Source organism: Copidosoma floridanum, unplaced genomic scaffold (genome assembly GCF_036245765.1).
Source record: "Copidosoma floridanum isolate Cflo_tuat_1 unplaced genomic scaffold, Cflo_Japanese_pri ptg000027l, whole genome shotgun sequence".
Lineage (NCBI taxonomy): Eukaryota > Metazoa > Arthropoda > Insecta > Hymenoptera > Encyrtidae > Copidosoma > Copidosoma floridanum.
In genome coordinates this window covers 14,856,177-14,869,991 of record NW_028321904.1, presented here as the reverse complement: position 1 = coordinate 14,869,991, position 13,815 = coordinate 14,856,177, and the positions used below count along the sequence as shown (strand labels likewise).

Here is a 13,815-nt window from a genome sequence, read left to right as displayed (position 1 = left end):
TGAGGACTCGGTTACTTTAAATAAACACATTAGCTCTGTCCTGTTGGAGGCCTCAAAAAAAAAACTACTCAATAAAAAAAAGATTAATAAAAATAATACTAATTGTTCGCGTTAGTATGACCTGGACAGAAGCGCGCGACACTCGCAGCTCAGTAAGTTGCGAATGGCAATCAGAGGGGCCTGGGCTCACACAGGCACGCAATACCGCAACAATACGGGTCCAGTTTGGTGTGTGTGTGTGTGTGTTAGCCCTACTCCTGGCTCTCTCTCTTTAGTCGAGACGGCAAGAGCTCCATCCGAGCGAACGTCTTGGTCTACTCTCTGGTTGGAAGCCAACCAAGACGCATTCCTTCTCGCTTTGCCCGAGTTCGCCGGAGGTAGCAAATTAATGTTGTTGTTTTGGTCAGTTGTCGGCTCAAGGGATCACCACGGCCACTCTTTCTCGCTTTGCCCAAGTTCGCCAGCCTCAGTCCAGGCATAAGTATTTTATTTGATTATAATTAAAATCGGCAAGATCGAGTTTCGTATCGACTCGTCGTCTTGAATTCAAAGTAACGAGATCATGTCTCCTATCGATTCGTTATCTTGATTTTAGCGAACTTTTCAACAATTCCAGTTGAATTGGTTAAGCTTCAGCTTCTTAAACTTTGCTCGTTTGAATTCGGATTTGAGAATTGTGCTCGCGTCGTGATTTTCGTCGCGGCTAGCGACATTATTCTAGTGCGATTGTGTATATGTTTATATTGATAAATAAATCACGATTCTTCATTTTTTATAATTGTGAAGCAAGTCATCTTTATTTCAATTTGGCCCTTTTCGCTACTATTAGTCGATTCCCGACTCGACTAACACATTAATATAAAGTATTTGCCCAAGTAATTCGAGCCTCGCTAAAGGCATTCTTCTTTAGCCGAGCGAATTACAGCAAAAATTTTTCATGGTGGCAGAGCGTGGTTAGTAGTCGAAGAAAAAAAACAAAAAAAACAAATTAAATTAATAAATGTATTTTCTTTCGCATAAAATCCAACCTCGCATCTATCCAAAACAATCCAGAAGGGAAAGAAGAAAGCAGCCAGTGTCGGCCAAGCAGTTATCGGTCTCCTCTTTGTGCGGGTTTTCGCAGACAGAGCCAACAGCGTCAATACCACAGATCCCTTGTCATCGCCCCGCTGTGTACTCTCACAGCCTTTGTCTTCGGTTTGGACGGTAGAGTGAGCGGGGAGGGACAGGTAGAAGCTGATGCTTGGTGAGTGCAACGCAACATTTTTCTCTCTCTTTCTTTCTTCAAGAATAGTTTTCGAGCTCGTCATTCGTCAGACGCGTCGACCTGCAGCATTGTATATATTGTATATTGTGTAAATAGTATTTAGTGCTCCGGTTAGCGTTGCGGCTAGTCGATTGGTATTATTTCAATATCTTCCTAGCTTTGAAAATCTAATTTTTCGTTTCCAAGATGGATAAAATGCATAACGCTTAGTTAAAATTGAGTACTAATATTCAAAATTTTTATATCAATTCAACGACCAAAGTAGCTATTGATCTGCAAACAATCTATCATTTCGAGGCACGATTGGATATTCTAGAGACTTATTGGAAAACTTTCATGAGTCGTCACGAGGATTTGATTGAGTATGAAGAAGATCTTGAGCAATCCAAGTATTTTAAGGACGATTTTTATACTAAAATTGAGATTGCATATGGGTCGGCTAAGGCCTTGATATTAAGTAAAATCGCGACGTTAAAGAAAATTGAGTCTTCCAATTTAGTTCCACCGTTGAATGTCAACCCAACAAATGAAGCTCATACTTCTCTACCTTCCCTACAGCTACCAACCTTTTCTGGAAAGCAGGAGGAGTGGGAAAGCTTTAAGCAGCGATTTTCATCTCTAGTCAAAGATAAGCCGAATATTCCGAATGTCGCGAAACTGCAACACTTAATGAACGCCTTACAAAGCTCCGCCGCGCAGCGCCTAAAGGGCATTGAAGTGACGGACGCGAATTTCCCAATTGCATGGGATAAATTAGTACGTTGATATGATAACGTTCGTATCCGGCTTTTTAATAGTGTTGAAAGTTTAAGATAGCTACCAACAGTCAAAGCGCGAAATGTACACTATTTGAATGAAATCATGGATCGCGCGGAAGAAGCGGTACGATCATTGAAGGATCTAGGGTGTCCAATCGAACAAAAAAATTATTTTGTAGTGCATTGTGTCATCCGTAAGCTTAATTTAAGTTCGCGTGAATCTTGGGAAATTTCGCAAGAGATCCAGGAAGGGTTTTCTAATTACACTGACCTAACGCGTTTTATTGAACGCCACGTCCACGCGCTAGAACAAGCACATAACGGCACAGATTCAGTAAATACGCGTAACAAGCAAATTTCTTCTCAAGTATTGCAAAATCATGGAAAGCAAGTATATGTTCATGCGGCTCAATCAGTCGACAGTAAAGAGAAAACCTCCGGTTGTCCCTTATGTAAAGGAAATCATGTGTTAGGTCGTTGCATGAAATTTAAAGCGATGTCGCAAAGTAAACGGCTTGAATTAGCTAAAAGTGAGAAACTACGTTTGAATTGTTGAAGACCCTTGCATTTTGCGGATAAATGTTCCTCACCAAACCGTTGTTTTTATTTCCAAGGTAAACATCATTCGAAGCTGCATTTTGACAGCCCTACTAATAAGGCTCAGCAGAGCAATCAAACTAATCGCCATTCTGGAACCCCAAACACGAATGATAAGAATGCGACAATCTCTAATGAACAAGAGATAGTAAATGTTCATAGCGCTCAAGTCGGTCACTCGGTGTTGTTAGCAACCGCGCGCATTATCGTCGTAAATCGTGATGGAAATACCTGGTCCATTCGGGCGCTTATCGACCCTGCCGCGGAGCGTTCTTTTATTGCACAGCACATTGTATCTGATCTCAGCCTTGACTGAAAACACGTGAACATTAAGGTAATCGGTGTAGGCGCAGAAACTTTGTCTAGGGCAAACAAAGAGGTAGTTCTAAATATAAGTTCAAGTAGAACACTTGATTTTAAATTGAACGTGTCTGCATTAGTTCTTCCTAAGCTTTCGCAGTTTTTATCTAGAATAGCTTATTCGGCTTGGCCGCACATCAGGGATCTTGAACTGGCCGATCCTGATTTTGCAGAGCCTCAAAGGATAGATTGCATACTTGGTGCTGATGCTTATTTGGCGGTAATTCTCAGCGGTCTTATTCGAGGACCTGAGAACACCCCAGTGGCTCAGAATTCAGTCTTCGGTTGGCTTCTGACTGGTCCAACGTCAAGCCATTCTTGTAGCTGCCATACAGCACAAGTGCGTGCTTTCCACGTACACACCAAACCCCCTATCTCGGAAAACCTTCAAAAGTTTTGGGAGATAGAGGAGGTGCCCCGTAAATTACTAATGACGAAGGACAAGATCTTTTGCGAGAAGTTATTCATTCAAACACATTTACGTACCAAAGAAGGTCGTTTTGTAGTTAGATTTCCTCTTCGCAGCAATCCTGAATTTATAAGCTCCCGAGATATTGCAGTGGCTTGTTTATTACGCTCTGAGAAGCGTCTTCGTAGCAATCCAGACCTCGCAGAGTCGTATCGTAAATTCATCGAGGAATACATCGAATTACAACACATGAAGCTCGTTTCGTCAGAAGAGCTGGATCGCCCGTGTTATTATCTCCCGCATCATGCTGTGATACGACCTGAGAACCCGAGCAAGATACGTGTTGTCTTCAATGCGTCGCAACGGACTTCAAACGGTCTTTCGTTGAATGATCACCTGTTGCCTGGCCCCAAGCTTCAGGCTGATATTCTTCAAGTAATAACTCAATGGCGCTTTTATAAATTTGTTTTCACTACAGACGTCGTGCAGATGTTCAGACAGATCTTAGTGCATTATGACGATGTGGACTGGCAACGAGTATTATGGCGCTCATCAACTGATCAGCTCATTCGTGATTATAAGTGTGTTACAGTAACTTATGGCACATCATCGGCCCCATACTTGGCTCTAAAGGTCATGCAGCAGCTAGCAGTGGATGGTGCAGAATCTTACCCACTTGCGTCCGAGATATTACGACACAAGCTCTACGTCGATGACCTCTTCGCAGGCGCTGACACGATCGAGGCAGCACAAGAGTGCCGAGATCAACTTATACAACTTCTGGCCTCCACTGGTATAACCATGTCTAAGTGGGCTACAAACGATTCAAGGGTTCTGCAAGGTCTAGCTTCAATCTCAGCTAAGGAGATAAGTTTAAAGCTCGATGAGGTAATATCAACTTTAGGCCTGAAGTGGCTACCTAATCTTGATGTTTTCACATTCACCACCAAGCCCGTCTCTGTTAATGGTGAAGTCACTAAGCGATCTATCTTGTCTGTGATTGCCCGTCTGTTTGACCCGCTCGGATGGTTAGCCCCGACAATGGTAATTGCCAAAATAATTTTACAGGATCTTTGGCTCAACAATCTCAACTGGGACTCACCGGTGCCTGAGGCTATTAATCATCGCTGGGCAAGCTTTCGCAATGAGCTCCGAGAAGTCTCGCTCATACGGATACCCCGCTGGCTCGGAGGAAACGAGAAGGACGAATGGCACTTGCAAGGCTTTGCTGACGCGTCAAAGAGAGCGTACGCAGCAGCCCTATACGCAGTGACACTAGGCCAAGCTGTGCATCTACTCTTAGCCAAGACCATGTTGGCTCCCACGAAGGTACAGACGCTCCCCAGGCTCGAGCTGTGCGGCTGTACTCTCTTAGCTCGCCTGGTCCAACACTTGCTGGAAAATGTACCAACAAAGCCAATCAGTATCAACTGCTAAACAGATTCTATGGTCGTCTTGGAGTGGTTGAAGAGTCATCCCTCTCGATGGCCTACTTTCGTGGCTAACAGAACCAGCGAAATACTCACCGGACTGCCTGCAGCAGTGTGGCGACATGTAAGATCCGGAGATAATCCTTCAGACTGTGCTACACGAGGCTTAACTCCGGCTGCTCTCGCAAAGTACGATGTTTGGTGGAGGGGACCGAAATAGCTAATACAAGAAGAAAGTATCTGGCCCTCTCTCACATCGCCCAAGATGCCTGACCAAGTGAAGCTCCTAGCCTCTGCAATTCAGAGAAAGCCGCCCAAAAATTTGAAGCAAGCTGTGAACCCTGAATGTCTTCCGTCGCTTCAAAAGTTCTCCCTGCTTTGCCAAAATCATCAGGATTATCACCTACTGCTGTCGTTGGCGCTTACGTACCGTGCATAAGCAATTGATGCTACCAGACGTGCCTCTAGCAGGCGAGGAGCAGAGATTAGCAAAGACTTATTGCTTTAGAGCAATTCAACTACAGCATCACCAAACCGAGAGGCAAAATTTGGCAGATGGTCAAACTACCTCAAAGCGCAGTCCATTAAGTCGGCTTTGTCCCTTTCTTGATGACCTGGGCCTCATTCAAGTAGGAGGAAGACTCTACCACTCGTCGCTGCCTTACAGTGAGATGCACACCATCATTTTACCAGGCAGCTGACAATTTGTAAAGCGACTCGTTGAAGAAGCGCATCGACTTACGTTGCACAGAGGAGTGCAATTAATGCTGTCGCATCTACGTCGATCTGTGTGGATTATCCGAGGGCAACGAGTTCCCGCAGAAGTGCTACACCGATGCACCGTCTGCACGCGGTTGGCAGCAAAATGGAGCGCACAGCAGATGGGACAACTACCAGCAGCTCAAGTTACCCCTGCGCGTCCCTTTGCACACACAGGTGTGGATTATGCAGGACCCACCTGGATCAATTGGGCGTGCGTCAGTCACCCGGGCTTTTACCGGATCGGAACTGCCAGTGGATTCCCTCAGAGAGGTTACCGCCTGGGGTACATGTTTCGCCTGACGTTTTTCATATTGGCTTTTTTTTCAATATCGTACTGACCCGCGGAGGCACGCACTACCCTTTTTTTCTAGTAATAAGTATTTGGAAAGGGTTAAAAACAGGACACCAGCCCTCTCTGTTACCAGAGAGAACCGCTACTTACTCGGGCCGGCCGGAAGCTGCCACCCTCCCTCAGTCCCACCCGCGGAGACTGCCCTGGCATTAAGTAACAAGTGTAAGTCTGGTGTTTGTGTGTAATGTATGTATTTGTTGGTACACAACAGTTATTCCAGCGAGACGAGTGGCAGGTGTTCAGTACCAAGACCGCGCAGCCAACCTCACAAAACGGGCTGGCGTAAGGCACTAGGGTGTTGCCATATAGCCTCCTTAGTGGTAGTAAGCCTAGATCAGTTTGCCCACCCCTCTTTTCTGTTCATGAGGCGTACAGCCACATGAAATGTGGTTACACAGAATTACCCGAGCCTTATCGTCCATAAGTAGCGGGTCTCTCTGGTAACAGAGAGGGCTGGTGCCCTGTTTTTAACCCTTTCCAAATACTTATTACTAGAAAAAAAGAGTAGTACGGGCCTTCGCGGGTCAGTACGATATTAAAAAAAAAGCCAATATGAAAAACGTCAGGCAAAACATGTACCCCAGGCGGTAACCTCTCTGATGGAATCCACTGGCAGTTCCGATCTGGTAAAAGCCCGGGTGACTGACGCAAGCCCCATAGATTATGGGGGGGGAGGCCACAAAGACGTGTCTCATGGCCAACAGGGACTGCTAAATGTTCCATGGCCTTTTCTTACAGACAAAGGACAGAAAGGAAGCCTGTTCAGTGTAGGCACTAACGACACCGAGGTTAGTAACGTGTCAGTATTTAGCCACCAGAGCCAGAAAGAGCTTGCCTCTTTAGAAGAAAGTGTCACTAGGATTGGAGTAAAGCGACAGAAAGTTGCTGATAAAGTCTAATTAGCAACGAATGACATTACAGAAACGCTACAAACGATTAACGATAAGCACGGCAACTCAGCGAACGCTGTTAAAAATGGGCTCAAAGCGGCGCTTAAGCATCTTCAAGAGGCAGAGGTGCTAAAAAAAGGCTATCTTACTTGAAGAAGATTTGTATACCAAAGCTTGGAAGTCGTCATTCAATTCCCTGCAGTGGAGGAAAGAAAGGCGAGATAATTTCCGACGGCATGTACAAAAACAAACCCTAAACACCGCCTTGAAGGTAATAAAACAAAGTAAAAAAAACAGGAGTCCATCAGACAGCTCTGATAAATGCCAGCAGACTATGTCTTTAAAGAAAAAGTAAATAGGCAGTGGCAAACAAGAAGAAATTCCACTAAATCACAAAACAAGCCAGAAGAAAAAAGTGGACGCCACAACAACAGTAGTAGTGAAAATGGTTGAAGGACAGACTTTTGCAATGGTGCTGAAGACTATGAAGGCGAACTTTGACCTCGATAAGGCTAAAGTGCCAGTCCAAAGTGTTGTCACTACAGAAAAAAGGGACATACTTATTAAGGCCAAAGGTGTAAAGAATGCCACTGCATTCTTACAGCAAATTGAAAATCCAGTAGCTGGACAGGGTACTGTCAAAATGAGCGACAGAAAAGAGACTTTAGAGGTCCGAGACCTAGATGCCATTGTAGAGGAAGATGAGGTCAAAGAAGCTTTCGATAGGACCTTCGGACATCACAGCCAAGAGCCAGAAGTTTCTCTCTTAAAGCCAAATCCCAGATAACAGAGGCTGGCTTTAATAAAGGTGGACGGAGCATCTGCCAGACAAGTAGAAAAGAAATGCAGGTTACGTGTTGGCTGTGTAAGCTACCGAATTCAAAGAAGAATTGAAGTAACAAGATGTTACATATGCCTGGAATATAAAGACGTCTCAGGCAACTGTGACGACGAAAACAGATCCAAGCATTGCTTCCGGTGTAGAAGCTCAAACCACCAAAAGAAAGAGTGTTCAGGCCCAGCTTGGTGCTTTCTTTGCCCAACAACGGACAAGAGCCACGAAGCAGGCAGTAGGAGCTTTCCTTTATTCAGAAGAGCCCTGAAAAAGGCCAGGGATAAGGCCCAAGTAGAATCAAAATAAGGCATAAATGCCCTGAGTTAAAAGACAGGCTTATGTATACCCACGCTGCGCTGGGTACTCTTTACCTATCAGCAAGGGAAAGCATTAAGCTTATAGTGGTGCTGGCTGAGTAGGCGGCCTACTATGAAGCGCTAGACAAGGTGCTGGTCCTCAGGGATCCCGAGTCCTTTTCAGGACTCGAGAGCATCAACACCTCTAGCAAATGGTGGCGAGTTAGCTCGTTAATGCTGTGAGACGCGATGGTCTCCCTGGTGGCTCCACCCTGAAGTAATGCTAACGCGGTTCTGGGGTGGATCAAAAGCCACGCGGCATGGGGGGGGGTTTTAGTGGGTATGGGTGGTCTAATAAAAAAAATCCCCTGAGTCCCACACTACCGCTGTCCCTGCGGTGTGCCTCAATGCATTTCCCCTCCCTCCACAAAAAAAAAAAAAGAAACTACTACTACTACTACTACTACTACTACTACTACTACTACTACTACTACTACTACTACTACTACTACTACTACTACTACTACCACTTTTACTACTACTACTATGAGCACCCAAGTGGGGTTTTCGCTAGTTCCTCTATACTGGGCGCTTCATCCGGTGGCGGATAGGGGCATCCTCTTGAAATATGAGGTGACGATGGGCAGCTGGGGTGGCTCTCTGTGGTGGTGGTCGGGGGTGTGGATCAGGGGGCGTGTGTATTTGCAACTATGTGGACAGGGAACTAGTGCCTTATGCCTCTATCGGTGTGGATGCATGGGCCGGCTCTGCTTGTGCTCTTTGGTCTTAGCTTTTTGCTGCTTCCGTGGGTGGCACTCCATTGCTTGATGCGGGCCAACAAAAACTAGCACCTGTCGTGTATAAAAGTAAGCGGCGGTTAATACATTTTCTCAGATTTATGCATCACACACTCTCATTAAACAAACACAGGGACACTTACGGATTGTTCTGAATTGCGTGTGGCGGGTTCTTTTTCCGGGCTTGCGTTGGGGACCCGGCGACGGGTTAAGCCGGATAATAAGGCCCAAGTAAGTCTGGAAAACCACATCTGATATGGCTGTATGCCTCATGAACAAAAAAAACGTGGTGGGCCGACTAATCTAGGCATACTACCACTGAGGAGGCTATATGACGGCACCTTAGTGCCTTACGCCACTCCCTTTTGTTGGGTTGTCTGCGCGGTCTCGGAACTGTACACCTGCCGCTCGTCTCGCTGGAAAGACTGTTGTGTACTAACAATTATTAACATTACACACGAACACCATTTTAACAGTTGTTACTCAACGCCAGGGCATTCCCGCGGGTGGGACTGAGGGAAAGTGGCGACTCCTGGCCGGCCCGAGCAAGAAGCGGTTTTCTCAGGTAACAAAAAGGGCTGCTGCCCTGGTTTTAATCCTTTTTAAATACTTATTTCTAAAAAAAAAGGTAGTGCTGGCCTTTGCGGGTCAGTATGACATTGAAAAAGATGCCAAAATGAAAAACGTCGATAAAAAACATGTTCCCCAGGCGGTGACCTCTCTGTGGAAATCTGCTGGCAGTTCCAATCCTGTAAAAGCCCGGGTGACTGTCGCAGGCCCCACAGATTATAGAAGGGCCACAAAGACGTGTCTCATGGCTAACAGGGACTGCTAAATGTTTCATGGCCTTTCTTTACAGACAAAGGATAAAGAGAAAGCCTGTCGAGCATAGGCACTCATGACACCGAGGTTAGAAACGTGTTGATATTTAGCCACCAGACCCAGAAAGAGCTTGCCTTTTTAGAAGAAAGTGTCACTAGGCTCGGGGTAAAGCGACAGCAAGTTGCTGATAAAGTCTAATCAGCAACGAATGACATTACAGAAAATAAATAAATACAAGTAAAGTGTATTTAAATTTTCTGCGTTGATTTATTGATGCGCAACGTTTCGCTGACAATATGCGTCAGCCTCATCAGGCTACAAAATTAAAATTAAAAACACACAATGAGTGATCTGGAAGGCTCAAACACAAAAATACAATAAATTTATTGTAAATTGTTACCGCAGATACGCGAGAATTCGTAAGTTTGGTTGACTTACTCGTCACCTGTCGTGCTGTCGACTGACAATCAATTACAACCACAAGCCAGCGCTTATATAGGCGGAGCCGCAAAGGTAGACGGTAAAGGACGATGAACTTGATCGGGACATTTAAACTTTCGTAGTAAAGGAAGGTATGCTCTATTAAAGGAAAGCACATCCTCCTTTCTATTGATGTTGTGTTTATCGAGTTTTATATAAAGCATTTCGGAAATAATTCTTTTTTTATAATTGGATTCTTTGTCAAGGATTTTAAAGTTATCCCAATCGAATTCATGGTCAAAATTGATTTGGTGTGCACAAACAACGGAATCGGAGTTTTTACTTTTCATATGTTCACTGATGCGGACCTCCGCCGCTCGCTTTGTTTCACCCACATATGACGCGGGACAATTTTTACAATAAAACTTATATACTACATTTGTCTGTTTATGTTTATTCGTTGTATCTTTTCCTAAGCGGACGATATGCTGCAGTTTATTGTTAATAAGAGGGTAAGTGTGAATATTGTAGGGTTTTAACATGGTTAAAATTTTTTCAAAATTATTGTCAATATATGGTATGCCAATTTTGCAGAGAGGGTAGGTGTTTGTAGTGCTTCTGTTATGATTACTATATTTGTGTCTTTTTAATCTGACCTTTATGTTTTTATTAATAAAGTTAAAAGGGTAATTGTTTTTTATCAACAGGTTGTCCCGCGTCATATGTGGGTGAAACAAAGCGAGCGGCGGAGGTCCGCATCAGTGAACATATGAAAAGTAAAAACTCCGATTCCGTTGTTTGTGCACACCAAATCAATTTTGACCATGAATTCGATTGGGATAACTTTAAAATCCTTGACAAAGAATCCAATTATAAAAAAAGAATTATTTCCGAAATGCTTTATATAAAACTCGATAAACACAACATCAATAGAAAGGAGGATGTGCTTTCCTTTAATAGAGCATACCTTCCTTTACTACGAAAGTTTAAATGTCCCGATCGAGTTCATCGCCCTTTACCGTCTACCTTTGCGGCTCCGCCTATATAAGCGCTGGCTTGTGGTTGTAATTGATTGTCAGTCGACAGCACGACAGGTGACGAGTAAGTCAACCAAACTTACGAATTCTCGCGTATCTGCGGTAACAATTTACAATAAATTTATTGTATTTTTGTGTTTGAGCCTTCCAAATCACTCATTGTGTGTTTTTAATTTTAATTTTGTAGCCTGATGAGGCTGACGCATATTGTCAGCGAAACGTTGCGCATCAATAAATCAACGCAGAAAATTTAAAAACACTTTACTTGTATTTATTTATTTTCTTACATTTCGCCCCCAACGGATCACTGATCACTTTGAATTTCCAAATTCACCGGAGGGCACTGATATATACTATCAAATCAGAATGACATTACAGTTACGCTACAAGTGATTAATGATAAGTACGGCAACACAGCGAACGCTGTTGAAAATGGGTTCAAAGCGGCGCTTAAGCATCTTCAAGAGGCAAAGGTGCTAAGCAAAGGCTGTCTTATTGCAGAAGATTCGTATACCAACGCTTGAAAGTGGTCATTTGAATCCCTGCAGTAGAGGGAAAAAAGGCGAGATATTTTCTGACGGCATGTACAGAAACGAACTCTCAACACCGCCTTAAAAGAAATAGAACGAAGAAAGAGAAACAGGAGCCCATCATACAGCCCTGAAAAACGCCAGCAGGCTATGTCTTCAAAGAAAAATAAAACAGGCAGTGGCAAACGAAAAGAAATTCCACTGAATGACAAAACAAGCCAGAAGAAAAGAGTGGACGCCACTACAACAGTAGTAGTGAAGATGGCTGAAGGACAGACCTTTGCAACGGTGCTGAAGATGATAAAGGCGAACTTCGACCCCGATAAGGATAAAGTGGCAGTACAAAGCGTTGTCACTACAAAAAAAGGAGATATACTTATTAAAGCCAAAGGGGAGAGAATGCTACTGCATTCTCACAGCAAATTGAAAAGTCGGTAGCCGGACAACGTACTGTTAAAATGAGCGACAAAAAAGTGACATTAGAGGTGTGAGACCTGGATGCCATTGTAGAGGCAGATAAGTTTAAAGAGGCCTTTGCTAGGACTTTTGGCCATCAGAGCCGGGAGCTAGAAGTTGCTCTCTTAAAGCCAAATGCTAGAGGACAGAGGCTAGCTTTAATAAAGGTGGACAAAGCATCTGCCAGACAAGTAGAAAAGAAAGGAAGGTTACGAGTTGGCTTTGTAAGCTGCCGAATTCGAAGAAGAATCGAAGTAACAAGATGTTACAAACGCCTGGGATATGGAGACATCTCGGGCAACTGTAAGAACGAAAACAGATCCAAGCTGTACTTCCGGTGTTGAAGCTCAAACTACCGAAAGAAAGAGTGTCCAGGCCCAGCACGGTGCTTGCTTTGCCCAACAACGGACAACAAGCACGAAGCAGGCAGCCGAAACTGCTCCCTATTTAGAAGAGCCTTGAAAGAGGCCAGGGATAAGGCCTAAGCAGGATTAAATTAAGTCAAAAAAGCCTTGAGTTGAAAGACAGGCTTATGTAGAGCCACGCTGCGCTGGATACTTTTTACCTATCAGAAAGGGAAAGCATTAAGCTCATAGTGGTGGTGGCTGAGTAGGCGGCCAACAATGAAGCGCTAGACAAGGTGCTGGTCCTCAGGGACCCCGAGTCCTTTTTAGGACTCGAGAGCATCAGCACCTCTAGCAAATGGTTGCGAGCTAGCTCGTTAATGCTGTGAGACACGATGGTCTCTCTGATGGCTCCACCTTGAAGTAATGCTAACGCGGTTCCAGGATGGATTAAAAGCCTCGTGGCATGGGGAGGGGGTTCTAGTAGGTATGGGTGGTCCATTAAAAAATTTACCGAGTCCCACACTACCGCTGGCCCTGCGGTGTGCCTCAATGCATTTCCCCTCTCTCCCCCAAAAAAAAAAAAAAAAACTACTACTACTACTTCTACCCCCCTTCACGGTTGCGTAATTTTTTCAAATACCGTTCTTCTTGCAAACTAGGTTGTGTAAGGGGGCTTTTAACTGACGGCATACCAGCCCGTTACGTAGAGAAGTAAGCTCTGCTTATTAATTCTTCTTAGATACAGGCATTTCACTCTTGCTTTACTAACACAGACATGCTTACAAGTTATTTTAGACTGCTGCTTGGTACGCTGAGGTACTTGTAGTTTACCTACAGAAACATTTACCACACACAATCACTACTTTTATACTTTGTACACAACGACAGGGCAGTCTCCACAGGTAATAACTTATTCGTATGTTTTTTCATGTTTAGTCAGTTTCATAGTTCTTAATAAAAAGGGTTTTTTTAGCTTCGTGTCCTTTTTTTCTTTAAATTCTGTGTTGTTATTCATAGTTTAGCACCCAGTGTAATGTTAGATTTAATTATTTGCATGCAATTAAATTTAGTGCTTCACAATAAATTAAAATAAATTAACCCCTTTCTTTGTACGGCTGCCAAGCCAGCTACGGCAAGGTCACTGGATTAAAAAGTCTGTAATAGTTAAGTTAAGTTCATGAATTTTGATGTTAATACTTTTGTGGTTCTTTTTACCAGGTAAAAGGTGCTTTAAAGAAAATACTCGTGCATCTGCACCATTCGCACTGAGCGGAAGAATAGCCAATTCTTTGAGCACATAATCACTACTCAGTTATTCGAAACCTTGCATGTCCACAAATTACTTCATTTTTTTTGCTATTATAATATTTAATTTCACTTTTTTATCTTTTCATAACCTTCATTTTTGAAATAAAATCTTTTGTTCGTTGAATACTATCGGTAAGGCTTT

The 13,815-nt window shown here is 43.8% G+C and overlaps 2 protein-coding genes across 2 annotated transcripts; both read left to right on the top strand.

The window, feature by feature from the left end:
- The first annotated feature begins 1,603 nt into the window (after positions 1–1,603).
- LOC149373794 (uncharacterized) lies at positions 1,604–2,032 on the top strand. The gene has a single exon (XM_089595718.1). It carries the CDS (start codon positions 1,604–1,606, stop codon positions 2,030–2,032), a length of 429 nt encoding a protein of 142 aa, XP_089451844.1.
- Positions 2,033–2,128: 96 nt separating this feature from the next.
- Positions 2,129–4,828, top strand: LOC149373793 (uncharacterized). The gene is made up of 3 exons (XM_089595717.1): positions 2,129–2,555; positions 2,640–2,891; positions 3,063–4,828. Exons 1-3 carry the CDS (start codon positions 2,129–2,131, stop codon positions 4,826–4,828), a joined length of 2,445 nt encoding a protein of 814 aa, XP_089451843.1.
- Positions 4,829–13,815: the final 8,987 nt, after the last annotated feature.